This window comes from Gossypium raimondii, chromosome 10, assembly GCF_025698545.1.
Source record: "Gossypium raimondii isolate GPD5lz chromosome 10, ASM2569854v1, whole genome shotgun sequence".
Classification (NCBI taxonomy): Eukaryota; Viridiplantae; Streptophyta; class Magnoliopsida; order Malvales; family Malvaceae; genus Gossypium; species Gossypium raimondii.
In genome coordinates this window covers 1,091,002-1,108,674 of record NC_068574.1, presented here as the reverse complement: position 1 = coordinate 1,108,674, position 17,673 = coordinate 1,091,002, and the positions used below count along the sequence as shown (strand labels likewise).

Genomic DNA, 17,673 nt, shown 5'->3' with positions numbered 1-17,673 from the left:
ATTTATTATTATACCAATCAAAATTATTTACAATCGGTGGAAAATATTAACACCATAATTAATTGTCCTCATTTGCTTAATTTCGAAAATGATAGCGATTATTTTAGGAATAACCAATTTATTTAATATTGTAATTGAAAGGGACTTGAAAATAAATTTTACCTTAAAAAGATGAAAGAGGACAGCCTTGATGCAGTGCACGGCATTCCGATTAATTAGTAGATTTTACTTCTTTTCTTGTTTTCTTTGCCGAATTTTGCAAATTGCAAAAGAAATTAGATTTGTTTCGAAAAATATTCGGTACACTGATAATGGAGTCTTTAAACTCGCACAAATCTGAGTCATGATTTACTTATGATGTAGAAAAACCATTGAATTAGTAAGAGGGATGGTCAAAGATTTGGATAAGGTAGGTTCTAACTCGACTCGATTTTATAGGGTTAGGGATTTTTTTGAAATCGAATTTTGGGGTGGGTTTAATTCTTCAATTAGTTGAATTGGTTTAGAGTCCAATTTAGGAAAAGACTATCTCAGTTGATATAATTATCAAAATACCCTTTTATATATAATATTGGTTCAAAATATATGATAACAAAGTTTATATTAACATTTTCTATAGATAATTATACCTAAAAACCAATTAATAACATCATTAAAAATAAAAAAATATTCTATTTTTATAAAAATATTTAAAAATTTAAAAATTGCGGCATATTGAATCAAGTCATAATCGAGTATACTGTTGATATTTCGAATCAAATTCGAAACGAATAAATTAATATTTAATTTCAAGTAGAGCATGTGGGAAGTGCCAAACCAGTCCTAACCATGAAAGAGTTTTTACAAATTCTCCTAGCTAAGGAGATTTGCTCTCTCATCTTTCTTTCATGTCGTTTTATTTCTCTTATTGTCTTCTTAGAACATAATATCGATAAACTCTTTTTCACCTTTTGTTTCCATAATAATATACCTAATTTATTAGGTCAATTTCAATTTAAATCAATTCGAATTTTAAAATTTTCGGGTTATTTCAATTCCGCATAGAATTTATATAAATATGTTAAGTAATAGTAACATACAAACAGCATCTTTGTAATAGAGCCATGGATGTGTCATTGAAGCTCTACGTTGGTTTCTTTCTCTTACACATGTTGTCTTTGGAACAAAGCTTGGCTAATAATTCATCTTCATTTCCTTCCAATTTTCTCTTTGGAACAAGCTCTTCTGCTTATCAGGTTTCGATTGGATCAGCTACTTCATCATTTGCTATCTAAACAAACCCTTAATTCGTTTTAAACAATAACCAATGTTAGATGTAGTACCAAAACGCTTTTCTTTGAACTTTGATAGTATGAAGGTGCTTATTTGGCTAATGGTAAAGGTTTAAACAATTGGGATGTCTATTCCCACAAACCAGGTCAAATTCCCAAATTGATCCTCAATGTTCTACAAAAAATGGAAATGATGATAATAAGATTGGTGTGTTTGCAGGAAATTTGATTGTTGATGGAAGCAATGCAGACATAGCAGTGGACCATTATCATAGGTATTTGGTATGTGCCTACCTACTTCCATACCATACTCCCTCATGATTTTCACCGTCTGATGCAAAATCATAAGCATATGATGTATTGTGATATAGGAAGACATTGATCTCATGCATTCCCTTGGTGTCAATAGCTATAGGTTCTCCATTTCTTGGGCCAGAATTTTACCAAGTAAGTCCCTTTGAAAACACCCATTTGTGATCTGTTGAAGCTTTAAGTATTTGTATCTAATATTGTATATATGTATGTATATATATAACAGAAGGGAGATTTGGTGAAATCAATGAAGCTGGTATCAAGTTCTACAATAACTTAATTGATGGTCTCCTACTTAAAGGTTTATTTGCCTTTCTTGAATCACTGTTTTTAAGCTTTCTACAGATCGGTCCTATGATGTTTTTTTACACTATCTGCAGGGATTGAACCATTTGTAACATTGACCCACATGGATTTCCCTCAAGAACTCGAAGACCGATACGGAAGTTGGCTAAGTCCAGAGTCGCAGTTAACTATCTTGTTCATGTTTTAGCTCTTTCATGGGGCTTAAAATGGCCATTTGACACTAATGGCTTTATTTTCTTGTTTCCAATCACAGGGAGGATTTTGCATACTATGCAGATATATGTTTTAAGTCCTTTGGAGACAGGGTAAAGTATTGGGTCACGTTCAATGAGCCCAGTTTCCAAGTCAAGTTTGGGTACCAAGCCGGTACGTTTCCACCGTCGCGTTGCTCCAAGCCGTTCGGTAATTGTACCTACGGTGATTCGGAGAAGGAGCCTTTTATTACAGCCCACAATATCATCCTAGCACATATAGCAGCTGTTCATATTTATAGAACCAAATACCAGGTACTAATTATTCACATTGTCATTCATGTTAAAGCCTAGTTAAAAACATATCGGAGTTAAAACCATTTTAAACCGTAGGCGACGCAAGGCGGTAGCATTGGTATTGTCTTGCATTGCTTTTGGTACGAACCAATCAGCAACTCGGTAGCTGATAAGCTTGCAGCCGAAAGAGCACAATCTTTCTCTATCAATTGGTATGTTCCTTTCACCATTCTCTTCTTCATTTTCTATACGAACGAGGCCGTAGTTTACGAATTAGAGACAGTACTACAGGTTCCTAGACCCGATCATATTCGGAAGATATCCTCAAGAAATGCAAGACATATTAGGATCTATTTTACCCGAATTTTCTACAACCGAGAAGCAGAAGCTGAACAAAGGGCTCGATTTCATCGGAATCAATCACTACACAAGTTACTACGTCCAGGATTGCATGTTCTCTGCGTGTGAACCGGGACCAGGAACCTCGAAAATGGAAGGATATTGCGCACAGAGCTCACAGAAAAACGGCACACCTATAGGAGAACCTGTAAGTAACATCAATACATGATATCAACAACTATATATGCTGAATCTTAACACTAACAGCTGAATCTTTTCGATTTTTTATTACACAGACCGAGTTAGCCGGGAAGAATGTTTATCCCCAAGGAATGGAGAAGATTGTAACTTATCTTAAGGACCGATACCATAACGTACCGATGATCATTACCGAAAACGGTAGGCGAGACCAACGATGTCATTTAAACACATACATTTACATAACAAGCTCATATAAGTGTTCTCATGTAGGATATGGTGATATGAATAAACCAAATTCCACCACTGAATCACTTTTACACGATGTCGAACGAATCAAGTACTTGGCCGGATATTTGGATGCACTATCAACAGCAATCAGGTGAGATTCTATAATTAACCATTAACCGGTTCATGACAAGAACCTGAACAACTTATTGTTTTGTTCCATTGAATGTTACTATCAGGAAAGGAGCAGATGTAAGGGGTTACTTTGTTTGGTCTCTGCTAGACAACTTTGAATGGAATAGTGGATATACGATCCGATTCGGACTTCACCATGTCGATTACGAGACGCTTCGGAGAACTCCGAAATCTTCAGGAACTTGGTACAGAAACTTCATCTCGCAGCATATAGCAAAAGACTGTAAAAAACATCACATGTTCTGTAATAATGTTGTGGATTAGACAAGATTATGTTATAGGTTTAATTGTAATAAATAAAACCAGGGACTAAATGATCCTGTCTGGTTATGATATATGGTTCAATTCTGGTATATCAGAAGGATATATTTCAATCCTATTGCTTTCTTGCTGTATATCCTAGCAGATTCCTGATTGAGCTGTCAAAGATAAAATCAGGTTATTTAATCCCTGGTCCTTGTATATTTCTTTATTATTATTAGAATATGTGATAAATATCATAATTATACATGAACTTTGATATAATGTGCAATTTGATACATGAACTTTGATTTTGTGCAATTATACACCTTAAATTTTGATTTTGGTTCAAATGTATATATAAAACTTTTATTCGATCCAATTGTACACGTTTAAAGAAATGAATGCATCAATTTATTTTTATATTGAATAAATATAAGAATTTGTGTGTGTAATATGTAACATAAAATGGTGTTTTATTGATAATGATGTTAGTTGTTTATGAAAATTGTACAAATCAAAGTTCATGTATAATTTTAAAATTTATCCTTAAAATATTCAATAACATGCAGTTTTATTTTAACTAATATTAAATTCCTAGTGAGCAAGTGTCATAAATTAACGAACACTAACTCAATTGGTAAAAACAAAAAGAAAAATACAGCTAAAGATATTGATGTAATTTACTTAAATATAAACTTTCTTTTTTTTTAAGAAAAACTTCCTTAAAAATATAATAAAAATTAGGGATATTAAAATGCTTAAAATGAAGTTCAAAATATTTTAGTAGGAATTAATTTTATATTATTTTGATTTACTAATATGCTATAACTTTTTTATACTTTTATAACATAAATATAACTAATATTAAATGTTACCGTACTAAAAATTATCGTTACAGATAATTAATCAAACCTTCATAGTTATTTTTAATTTCGTAATAATCAATCTTGTTGTCCATTTGAAAGGATATTAAGACTATCTCAAGACGTAAATTTGAAGTCCTAAAATTGTTTGAAATCTCCAAGAAAAATCTCAAAGAGGAATGTTTGATATGTGAAGTTTTTTCTAGTGTTTTACGAATAATATATATTTATATTGTTATTTTAATGTTTTAATTAAATTGATGTCTCGAGTTAATTATATATTAATTTATTAAGAAATTATCGAATAATTAAACTTTTAAAAGAAAAGTTATATACTAAAAGGTTATATAAGTAATTTAATCTATTTAAGAAAACGGTATAATGATAAATTTAGTCTTCAATATTTTTTATTTTTATCAATTTGACCCTTTTTTAAAACTAAATTTGGCCATCAACCTTTCAAAATAGTAAAATTGCTTTTCTTTAACGAAAATATTCACTAAAATATTAAATTTTTAATGATATTGGCAAGGCAATCTATGTGTATTTTATGTTAACATGGCATGGTTTGTTTTATATGTCATGTCAATAAATAATTTAAAATATTCAAAAAAATATAAAATATAAAAATTATAAATAGCTCATAAAAATTCAAAAATTAGCATGGCGTATCGTAGATTGTCATACAAAGCTACCATATCTAAAAACTTAACGTTTTAGTTAGTAGTTTAGTTAAAAAATTAATTTAACTCTTTTAAAATATTAATGGTTAAATTCGACTCTTTTAAAAGATTAATGACAAATTTTAATTAAAAATAAAAGTCAAAATCTAAAAGGTTTAAATTTAAATGATTTAAGTTTTAAAATTCAACATTATCAATATAATCAAAATCTAATTCATAATTATTTATGTTTTTTATTACTTTATCAATAATTATTATTTTAATTTTTTATTTCATTCACCACGCTTATTGAATGTACGATAGGACTAATATTTTTGATTAATTTGCAGCTTGGTAATATAATAAAATGTTACGTAATAGTAAGTGGTGTTACATTTTAAAAAGGAAAATGTAAATTGGAATCTTTGGTTGAGTTATAGACTTATTTATGGGTCGGGTTATCAGGTCCGGCCCGAAAGGCTACTCGAAATGTGAGAAGATTTGGACAAACATATAGGCTCGAAAAATGAGATTAGACAAAAAAATAAGGCTTGTTTAAAAAATAGGCCAGGCCTCGGGTAAAGCATTTTTGGCCCGGGCCCGGCCCAACCCGAATTCACTAAAGGACAAAAAACTATTTTTTTTGTTTTTTTAATATTGTTTTCTCACTATTTTACTACCATTTGACTATTATGCTGCTACTATTTTGTTATTATTGTTTGCATATTGTATAAAACTTATTTTATTGTTAATTTTGTTATTATTTTAAAGACATTTGTTAATTTTGTTATTATTTTAGAGGCATTTGCTTGTTAAGTTGCATCTATCTTAGTGTAATTTAGATGTTTTTAGTATTTTTGATGTATTATATATATTTTTAAAATTATATAAAAAATAATATAAAAATTAATATGGGCGGACTGGGTCGAGCCTGAGCTTTAACATTTTTATCTCGATTAGACTTGAGTAAAATTTTAGGTCCATTTTTTAGGCCAGGCCCAGGCATAACAAACGACCCTAAAATTTTAGTTGCGCCCGACCCGGCCTATGCACATCTCTAGTTGAGTCAAGTGATAAAAATACCCATTTAAAATTTTAAGTTAAGTTAGATCAATGCTTTTAAAAAAAGAACATCCAACCAATTTTTAACTGATTTAATAACTGATTCAATTGATATTTTAGTCGTTTAGCCGATTTTTACCTTCTCAGTCTACCTGGTTCAAAACCATCTTTCGGATCAATTTCCTAATCAATTTTTAATCTAACCGACAGCTGATCCGTGGCGAGGACAAGTCTTTCACCAAAACTACAACGAAAGTGCCGAGCATTTTCCCAATTCAAAACATTTTCTGATATTTTTCTCGTCTAGTCTCCTTTCAACTCCTGCTCTCTGTTTTCTTATTGATTTTCCAAAACTAACAACAAACATCAATGGTGAATATATCCCTTCCATTAATATAAATACAATAACCAAACGTCACTGTTTCCGTCACAAGTTGCGGGCGGCAGGAAAAAAAAGTAGTAGGTAAGTTTCATCCTTACCCTTAGGTCTATAAAAAGTAAATTAGTTTAAAATATCTCTGTCCATGCTTTGATCAATGCTTGTGCTGAATAGCCATGGATATCTTCATGAACAAGCTTTACATTGGTTTCTTCTTTCTCTTACAAATATTCTTCTTACCTCACTCTATTTCATCCGACCAGCTAATTCTTAGACAAAGCTTGAAGAGGAAGAACCTGTCTGCATTTCCTTCCAACTTTCTCTTTGGAACAGCCTCTTCTGCTTACCAGGTTTGTGTCTCAATCTGTTAATACCCCGGCAAACCCTTTTTTTTTATCTTTTTTTTTATTATATTAATTCTGGGTTTTGGGGCAGTACGAAGGTGGGTACTTGGCTGATGGTAAAGGGTTGAACAATTGGGATGTTTATTCTCATAAACCAGGTACTTGTTGCTTTTGCTTTGTGATTATGGTGTATGAATCTGTTTCGCTCTTGATTTGTTCTTAGCTTCCTAATCCTTTGACTTTTCATGAAAAAGTTTTTGGACAAGAGGGAAAAAGAATATATTCTTGAGTACCGCGAGATTCCCATAATAAATGATTGGTTGATATCTTAGGAAATAATATTGTTGATGGAAGCAATGGAGACATAGCAGTGGACTATTATCATAGGTATTTGGTATGTGCCAACCTACTTCCATACCATACTCCCTCATGATTTTCACCATCTGATCCAAAATCATAAGCATATGATGTTTTGTGATATAGGAAGACATTGATCTCATGCATTCCCTTGGTGTCAATAGCTATAGGTTCTCCATTTCTTGGGCCAGAATTTTACCAAGTAAGTCCCTTTGAAAACACCCATTTATGATCTGTTGAAGCTTAAGTATTTGTATCTAATATTGTATTTATGTATATGTATAACAGAAGGGAGATTTGGTGAAATCAATGAAGCTGGTATCAAGTTCTACAATAACTTAATTGATGGTCTCCTACTTAAAGGTTTATTTGCCTTTCTTGAATCACTGTTTTTAAGCTTTCTACATATTGGTCCTATGCTTTTTTTTACACTTCTGCAGGGATTGAACCATTTATAACATTGACCCACATCGATTTTCCTCAAGAACTCGAAGACCGATATGGAAGTTGGCTAAGTCCGGAGTCGCAGTTAACTATCTTGTTCAATTTTAGCTCTGCCATGGGGCTTTAAATGGCCATTTGACACTAAAGGCTTTATTTTCTCGTTTTCAATCACAGGGAGGATTTTGAATATTATGCAGATATCTGTTTTAAGTCCTTTGGAGACAGGGTAAACTATTGGGTCACCTTCAACCAGCCTGATTCCCAAGTCAAATTCGGTTACCTTACGGGTATATTCCCACCATCACATTGTTCCAAGCCATTCGGCAATTGTACCTACGGTGACTCGGAGAAGGAACCTTTTATAGCAGCCCACAATATCATCCTAGCACATATAGCAGCTGTTCATGTTTATAGAACCAAATACCAGGTACCAATCAATGCACTAAACATCATGCAATGTAAGCTTTAATCAATAACATTTCTGGTTTAAACTATAGGAAACACAAGGTGGTAGCATCGGAATTGTCTTGAATGGCGCTTGGTATGAACCGATCAGCAACTCTTTGGTTGACAAACTAGCAGCCGAACGAGCTCGATCCTTCACTATCAATTGGTAATTTTATTCACCATTCAAACCGAATGCTACCTTGTAAGGGTGGCAACATGAACCTACAGGGGTATATGAACCTTACTGAACTTACATATAGGTTCCTAGAGCCAATCTTACACGGAAGATATCCTCGTCAAATGCAAAACATTCTTGGATCCATTTTACCCGAATTTTCAACAACCGAGAAGCAGAAGCTGAAACAAGGGCTCGATTTCATCGGAATCAATCACTACACAAGTTACTACGTCCAGGATTGCATGTTCTCTGCGTGTGAACCAGGACCAGGAACCTCGAAAATGGAAGGATATTGCGCACAGAGCTCACAGAAAAACGGCACACCTATAGGAGAACCTGTGAGTAACATCAATACATGATATCAACAACTATATATGCTGAATCTTAACACTAACAGCTGATTCTTTTCAATTATACAGACCGAGTTAGCCGGAAAGAATGTTTATCCCGAAGGAATAGAGAAGATTGTAACTTATCTTAAGAACAGATACCATAACATACCGATGATCATTACTGAAAATGGTAGGCAAGACCGAACAATGTCATTTAAACGCATACATTTACGTAACATGCTCATGTAAGTGTTCCTATGTAGGATATGGTGATCTGAACAAGCCAAACTCCACCACTGAAGCACGTCTACACGATGAAAAACGAGTTGAGTATTTTGCCAGATACTTGGATGCACTGTCAACAGCAATCAGGTAAGGTTCTCTATTGAATGCTCGATATTTAAGTTACCGTGACATCGAAGATAAGCTATTATTGTTTGTTTTGTTGAATGCCATTAGGAAAGGAGCAGATGTAAGGGGTTACTTTATATGGTCATTGCTTGATAACTTCGAGTGGAACAAAGGATATACGGTTCGATATGGACTTCACCATGTCGATTACGAGACGCTTAAGAGAACTCCGAAATCTTCTGCAACTTGGTACAAAAATTTCATATCACAGCACATAGTAAAAGAACCAAAAGTAGAACATTCTTAGAATCCCCCTTTACTAAATCTTATCTGTTATACTATTTTGAGTACACAAGACTATGTATATAGGGTCATTTGTGATAAAACCAGGGGTTAAATGGATCCTTTATGGTTTGTGCATTATGCTGTATTTTTTGAAATTACGCTATTAGTCCCTATACTTTAATTTGGTATTTTTAGTCCCTATATTTTTAAAATTTAAAATTTCAATCCTCATCAACAATAACTGTTAAATTCATTAAGTTCTATTATTTTCAAAATCTGATGGGGCAAACATATTATTTATGTCTAATGCCATGTTAGCTTTTTATTTGCACATAGTACTCACTAAAAATCTAATTAATGGATTAACGATTGTCATTTGCATCAAGAATGATCTGGTTGAAAAATCTATACTAAATCTACAAATGCACGCATAACACATAACTAGTAATTGATTTTAATCAAACAAATTTAACCATTATATTTTGGATTAGGACTAAAATTTCAAAATTCAAAAAGTATAGAATTGAATTAAAATAACTTTGCTTTTAAGTACTCTGTAAATTACCAGCATGATGTAGGGGGCCAACAATCAAGCCAGCCTCCTCATCAATTGCACCAGCATCCCCTCAATCTGTTGTCTCCTCAACATCTACATCCTTTGCTACTTCCTTCATACCTGAACCATCTTAGCTTATAGTCTCATTAAGACTTGCACAACCATGCTCGTCAAGTCATTGGCCTGCTTGAAAGAGACAATCCGTTAGTTAGATTGCAGTTGTGAATTACTCAAATTTGAAGATTTTTGGTGTTATGTTCTCTTTGTATTATTGAAAAACATCAATATCAAACGTGTCAAATTTTGAGATTTTTGATATTATATTATCTTTATATGGAATGTTATTTACATCTACAAGAGGCTACTGTTAAATATTTTGGCAACTACATCAGTCATACTTGATCACTACTTGTGATGGATAATGAATGATCTGCAATTGGTTTTACATCAATTGTTAATAATTGCTAAACTAGCTTTATTTGATAAATTATTTTGATATAACAAATAAAAATATTTTTAAATAAAATTTATTTTTGAACAAAGAAATTATGAAGTTCAAAACATAAAAATCATTTCAAAACTTCCAAACATCTTAGAAAATGGTTTAAACTTTTTTAAATCGATTGAAACATATTTTTATTGTTTCACCAAAATTTTAAAAGGCCAATTTTAATCCCTCCCTCTCTTGGCAAATTTTGGGCTGTTTAATCGAGCTAACAATAATTGGAAGTGCAATTCTAAAGTCTTGTTTTTATTGTTTCCCAATAAAAGGGGATGCCAAATTTATATAATCCGACATAAATATGCTCATAAACATATTTTTAAAAGCTAAACCATCTCATTACATTTCATAAGTCCGGTACCTTCCATTCCAAAGTCAATAAATAATGCAAAAGCATTCCAAATAATTATTGTACTCACTAGACCACAAATTTAAAGATAACAAAATCTATCCATGATGCAATGAAACCAACCTTATAGAAGTACACATTATTCTTAGTTTTTGCAACCAATAATTTATACCCTCTTAATTTCTCCTTTTGCTTTGCAATCTTCCTCACTAACTTTTCTATTTCATCAACCTTCACCATTTTATTCAATTCGGTATTCCTGATCCTAATTTCTCTATTTTCAATCAATAGCATTTGGATCTACCCTTTCAATTCATCAAGATTCCCATTGCCATTATGTTTTGCAACCCATTCAAAGAAACCACAACCACTCTACACCATTCGAATATACAAATCAATTTAATTCAAAAATCAAATATCTCATTTTAACTAAATAACATCATTAAACTAAACTTCATATCAAACAAAATTCATTTAAAAAATCAACCCTATAATATTGACGGTAAACATTCCTTAACCAATTTTTAGTACATCTCAAATCTAGAACAAAACTAAATTTCTGTCAAATTAAGCCTTCAATATAAAAACTCATAGATATATACAACTACCCAACATTTATTTACACCAAATATGGTATGGAACAAAAACAAAAACAAAACAAAACAAAACAAATTAAAATACTTCTTATACTTTGAACAACCATAGAATTTCTTCCCTTTGCTCCAAGGGGTATTTGAAGTACAAATCGTTGCTTTTAATCCAGAGGAACAATGAACAACCCTCAACCCACCATGAATTTTTGAGCTTGAAGTCGACATCTACTACACCCAGCCAAGTAAGAAAGAAAGAACTCTAAATTTTTGTTCTACACCAAAAAAAGTTTTTCAGTCAAAAAAGGGTTTCAATAAAAAAAAATGGTTCTTCAAACTTACCCTCCTATCAATTCTACAAAGGATTGGAGGTTCTAAGAAGATGATTGAATGGGTTGATCAATTTTTTGCAGCAAAGAGAGTTGTTGAAATTTTTTGAACTGAATAAGATTGTGAAATTTTTTAAGGATATATTTAATGAGTAAAATTTTACTTATTGTTTAAAAATATTTTATTTTTTTAACTATTTTAAATGCATTTATAAATTTTACTTATATTTAAAAAATAGATATCTACGTGGCAAGTTACGATTGGCTATTTTTTTAATGGAACTAACCGTTAAGATAAAATGAGTAACGGTTTAATAGGTTAAGTACCAAATTTGACCAAAAACATTTTCAAGTATCAATTTGAAAAAACTAATATAATTTAAGTACCATTTTATCATTTAAACCTAATTTAAAAATAAATCTATTTGCTTGTACACATTTTTTTTTCTCTTTCAAGTGCAACAAAAGTTAGATTTAAAATAATTGATTATGTCATCAATCATCAAATCTTTTCTTGCAATTTTGGAGAATAGAAGTCAAGCTAGGATTGGATTGTTAATTAAGAAATGTTCAACTTGTTAACTCATTTGTTTCCATTATCAGGATTAATTAAAACAACAAGTCTTAATCACTAATAAAATCTTCATTATCAAGTCTCTCCCCACCTAAGGTAGCTTGCCTTTCATCTTTTATCCTTTTTTTCTTTTTTTAGTAAGTCTTTTTCCTCTTATTGGTTGTTTTCAAACTATATGGATAATCCTTTTTGATTGTAGTAGTAAATTACTCGAGTTTGATTGAATAAAATTAAATTTTAATTTAGTAATTATTGAGTAGAGCTTAAACTAAATTCAAGCTTAATAATACTTGACATTAAAAACTCGTGAGACTTATCGAGTTTTTCATTTTATTATATATTTATTATTATTAAATTACATTTTGCTCCTAATATATATTTATTAACTCTAACCTTAATTATCAAGTTGAACTTGAATACACATGATTTTAATCAAGCTTCAGTATAAAAATTGATACACAAACTTAATTGAGCTCAAACACGAGTAGCTAGTGACGGAGCCAAGGGGGGCTGGCAGGGGCCCTGGCCCCCCTAAAATAGAAAATTTTTCATTTAGGCCCTTTATAATTTATAAAATTTTAAATTAATAATGATAAAATTGCACTTGGGCACCCAAAAATAATCATTTTGATTTAATCCTTTAAAAATTATAAAGATATAAATTATTAAAATGGTAAAATTACATTTTTATTATCGTAAAGTATACAATTTAATTCTACCCCAAAAAAAGATTTTTTAACTCTGGTATTGAGAGTAGCTCAATTATATTTTGATTAAACTCAAGCTTAAAAATAAATATTTGATTGAGTTTGAGCTCGAGTTTGTTAGTATTCAAACTCAGCTCAATTCAATTACACCCTTACCTCAACCAAGCAATTTTTCATCATCAAAGATTAGTGACAAGATTATTGGAATAGGAACGGACCAATCCAAAGAAAGAGGTTGAACCAATTGATTTGAACATAATTTAGACGGACAAAAAAAAAGAGATTGAATTAATTTTTTATTTTTTATTTTTTATTTTCTAATTATCCCATTGCATTAAAATATAATAGGATGACCAAAAATGTGACAATTTCAGTCACATCATTACGGTAGGCAGATAAGTATGGTAGGTCCATTTCTTCCATACTCTGACCTTTATAAAATTAAATATGTATATATATACGTCAAAATAAGAGCCGATAAACAGGCTTTGTTTGTGAATCAGCCATGGATATCTCCATGAAAAAGCTTTACATTAGTTTCTTCATTCTCTTACAGATATTGTTCTTCTTCTTACTCAACTTCACTTCATGTGAGCTGCTAGTTATTAGACAAAGCTTGAAGAAGAACAACCTGTCCGCATTTCCTTCAAATTTTCTCTTTGGAACAGCCTCTTCTGCTTACCAGGTTCAAATTAAAACACTTTTTCTTTCCGTTTTCTGTTGTTGTTGTTGTAGTATTAATTCTGGGTTTTTGGACAGTATGAAGGTGGCTTCTTAGCTGATGGTAAAGGATTGAACAATTGGGATGTTTATTCCCATAAACCAGGTAACTTGCATTTCCAAGTTACCTTTGCTCTTTCAATTATTGTTCTTAGGGGGTAGTTGGGTTATTTTTTTAGTTATTTTGATGTTATCTGTTTGGTTCTTGACTTTATTTTGTTGTTGTTGTTAACGTCAAATTCTATTATTAGTCCCTATAGTATGCATAAGTTATGAATTTAGTTCTTGTGCTCTAATTTGATATTTTTAGTTTCATATTTTTCAAGTTTTTGAATTTTAGTCTTGACCCAAACAGTAAAAATTTGCTATTTCCTAAATTTTATGTTGTAAATATTTTATCACATGTATGACGTAATCAAGGTTGAAGCTAGAAATTTTGTTTAATAAGATTATAAAATTTGGGAGACCAAACTTAAAAGTTTTGTATTAAAAAAGCTTAAATTGAATTATTATTATTTTTAAAAATACTAAAATTATATTTTTTTTCATCTAATCAAATGTTAAAAGAGATCAAAATTAAATCTGATTGGTAATAAGATTGGAAATGATGATAATAAGATTGGTGTATTTGCAGGAAATTTGATTGTTGATGGAAGCAATGCAGACATAGCAGTGGACCATTATCATAGGTATTTGGTATGTGCCTACCTACTTCCTTACCATATTCCCTCATGATTTTCACCATCCGATCCAAAATCATAAGCATATGATGTTTTGTGATATAGGAAGACATTGATCTCATGCATTCCCTTGGTGTTAATAGCTATAGGTTCTCCATTTCTTGGGCCAGAATTTTACCTAGTAAGTCCCTTTGAAAACACCCATTTATGATCTGTATGTATGTATGTATGTATGTATGTATGTATGTATGTATGTATGTATGTATGTATGTATGTAATTCAATTTCTTAACAGAAGGGAGATTTGGAGAAATCAATGAAGCTGGTATCAAGTTCTACAACAACCTTATTGATGGTCTCCTACTTAAAGGTTTATTTGCCTTTCTTGAATCACTGTTTTTAAGCTTTCTACATATTGGTCCTATGATGTTTTTTTTACACTATCTGTAGGGATTGAACCATTTGTAACATTGACCCACGTCGATTTTCCTCAAGAACTCGAAGACAGATACGGAAGTTGGCTAAGTCCGGAGTCGCAGTAAACTATCTAGTTTGAGTTTTTAGCTCTTTCATGGGGATTAAAATGGCCATTTGACACTAATGGTTCTATTTCTTGTTTTCAATCACAGGGAGGATTTTGCATACTTTGCAGATATCTGTTTTAAGTCCTTTGGAGACAGGGTGAAGTATTGGGTTACGTTCAACGAGCCCGATTTCCAAGTCAAGTTTGGTTACCGTTTAGGTATATTCCCACCGTTGCGATGTTCTAGGCCGTTCGGAAATTGTACCTATGGTGATTCGGAGAAGGAGCCGTTTATAGCAGCCCATAATATTATCTTAGCACATATAGCAGCTGTTCATGTTTATAGAACCAAATACCAGGTACCAATCAATGAACTAAACATCCAATTTCGAATCGATGCATTATAAGCTTAATCGAAAGAACATTTCCAACAAGAACTCTAGGAATCACAAAGAGGTAGCATCGGAATCGTGTTGCATTGCATGTGGTATGAACCGATCAGCAACTCTGTAGCCGACAAGCTAGCAGCCGAACGAGCTCAATCCTTCTCTATCAATTGGTAGGTTCCTTCACCAGTAAGGCCGCTCCGTTTTCAGATTAGGAAGGTAATGCAGGTGTGGAGATTCGAGTTTTTAAGTGTCTAATACGAAAATTGCATATAGGTTTCTAGAGCCAATCATATACGGACGATATCCTCGCGAAATGCAAAACATTCTCGGAGCCATTTTACCCGAATTCACAACAACCGAGAAGCAGAAACTAAACCAAGGGCTTGATTTCATCGGAGTCAACCACTATACAAGTTTCTATGTCAAGGATTGCATGTTCTCCGCGTGTGAACCAGGACCAGGGACCTCGAAAACCGAAGGATTTTGGGCTCAAAGCTCACAGAAAAATGGCATCCCTATAGGAGAACCTGTAAGTAACCTGAATTTTCGAAATCACAACTAGGCTGCATAGCAGGTTAAGCTAACAACCGAAGCTTTTCAATTATGCAGACCGAGATAAGTTGGCTGAACGTATATCCCCAAGGAATGGACAAGATCGTAACATATCTTAAACACAAATACCATAACATACCAATGATCATTACCGAAAACGGTAGGCGAAAAACCGAAGCTCTCATGCACAAAGAAACTTACCTATACACTCATAATGTTTCCTGTTTCTATATAGGATACGGTGATGTAATCAAAGCAGATTCCACCATTGATGAACTTTTACACGATGAAAAACGAATAGACTTCATGGATAGACACTTAGATGCACTGTCAACAGCAATCAAGTAAGAACACACACTAAAAACCTGTCTGGTTTATTGAAGACAAGGGATTAATGTTGTTCTGTTGAATGCTATTAGGAAAGGAGCAAATGTAAAGGGTTACTTTGCCTGGTCATTGCTAGACAACTTTGAATGGAACTCTGGTTATACAGCTAGGTTCGGTCTTCACCATGTTGATAACAAGACACTGATGAGAAGACCAAAAATGTCAGCAACTTGGTACAAAAACTTCATTGCAGAGCATCGAAAATGGAAAGGACCAGACCAGCAGCAACTAGAAGATGCTAACGACAGCCCTTTCTACTATTAAGTTTGGTCCTATATATTTGCTCCAACGAATTATTGGGTGTAGCCGTGTAGGCAAAAACCATATCCAGAGTTATTTGATGAACCCATATTCATATAGTTTGCAAAGTTTTCAGCTTTGGGTTTTGAGGGTTTAAGATTATGAGGATAAAACTTGGGTTGGAAATTGGGTCCATTTATCTATAATCAATCTGGATATTTTAGGCCCAATTCCACATATCTCTCTTTCATGTTAATCATTTATTACCCTCCTTTTATTAGATTTGCCTTGGGTCAAGTTAATCTGCATTGATTTTGTTCAAATTTCAAAAGCTTTCAATAATTTCAATTTAAGTTATTTTAAATTTGAGTCAATTTTAGATTTGAATAGTTTTGGTTCGAGTTATTTTATGTTTGAACATTTAAGTTTGAGACTCAAGTTTTTCAAATTTAGTTTTAGCTTAACTTCAAGTCATTTTGAGTATTTTTTAAAAAGTTATTTAAGTTATTTTGGTTTAGATTATTATTTTCAAGTTTGTATTGTTTTGGGCCAAATCAATTTAGGCCCAAGTTCATCTACTATTAAAAGAATCAAATAAATTCAAAACGGGATAAACTTAATAGTTACTATTTGTAAAAATATCATTTATGGTCTAATGTAATTAATATTTTCAAGTTTTATGATTCGTAAATAAAATCTTTTAATTGCAATTGGAAAAAATTTAAGACATTTTTAAACAATAAATGTTAATCCTATTACTATTTGGACTTATTTAATTCTTTTTAATAGTATAAGAATTAAATTAATTTATTTAATAATAAAAGACTAATTTAATCTAATCTTTATAATATAAGGACCTCCAAAATATTTTAACCTAAAAGGTTACATGATGTAGGATTTATGTAAGCAAGAATCCCATTGCCAAACTTTTTTAAAATACATGATAATAAACTTAAAGTATTTTACAAATAATTATAAGAGAGAATATTGTTCATCTTATCTCTTAATTATAAAATTGAAAATTTAATTTCTACTCGTAAATATAAAACATGTTTCATTACTGCATTAATCACGATAATGTACGCATAAAAGTGATGTAAGCCTTGCATTAAATAAGAGTAGGAAAATTTAAAACGACTGGCATTTGCGAAGCTATAAAAGTGTTTGTTTTTTTATTGGAGACATGAAATTCGTGAATTTCAACGCAACTCATAAATTTTCCTGAAAATAATTTAAAAATCAAATCAAATTGGCAACTCATTAATGATGAACAGGGTAAAATTGGAAGAATA

General features: G+C 31.8%; 1 protein-coding gene across 10 annotated transcripts; it reads left to right on the top strand.

Moving 5' to 3' along the window:
• Positions 1-1,100: 1,100 nt before the first annotated feature.
• LOC105777659 (beta-glucosidase 46-like) lies at positions 1,101-16,689 on the top strand. 10 transcript variants are annotated; one of them, XM_052622229.1, is made up of 13 exons: positions 6,421-6,630; positions 6,810-6,896; positions 6,982-7,048; positions 7,223-7,277; positions 7,374-7,449; positions 7,536-7,610; positions 7,688-7,775; positions 7,866-8,118; positions 8,189-8,304; positions 8,399-8,654; positions 8,736-8,838; positions 8,912-9,020; positions 9,108-9,472. In XM_052622229.1, exons 5-13 carry the CDS (start codon positions 7,389-7,391, stop codon positions 9,304-9,306), a joined length of 1,260 nt encoding a protein of 419 aa, XP_052478189.1. In that variant the 5' UTR covers positions 6,421-6,630; positions 6,810-6,896; positions 6,982-7,048; positions 7,223-7,277; positions 7,374-7,388; the 3' UTR covers positions 9,307-9,472. The 10 variants fall into 10 exon arrangements, with proteins under 10 accessions (XP_052478183.1, XP_052478185.1, XP_012452936.1 ...); XM_052622228.1 differs by having other exon boundaries at positions 7,223-7,284; XM_052622223.1 differs by lacking the exons at positions 6,421-6,630; positions 6,810-6,896; positions 6,982-7,048; ... (8 more) ...; positions 8,912-9,020; positions 9,108-9,472 and adding exons at positions 1,101-1,235; positions 1,351-1,417; positions 1,492-1,553; ... (7 more) ...; positions 15,990-16,098; positions 16,174-16,689.
• The last annotated feature ends 984 nt before the right edge of the window (positions 16,690-17,673 follow it).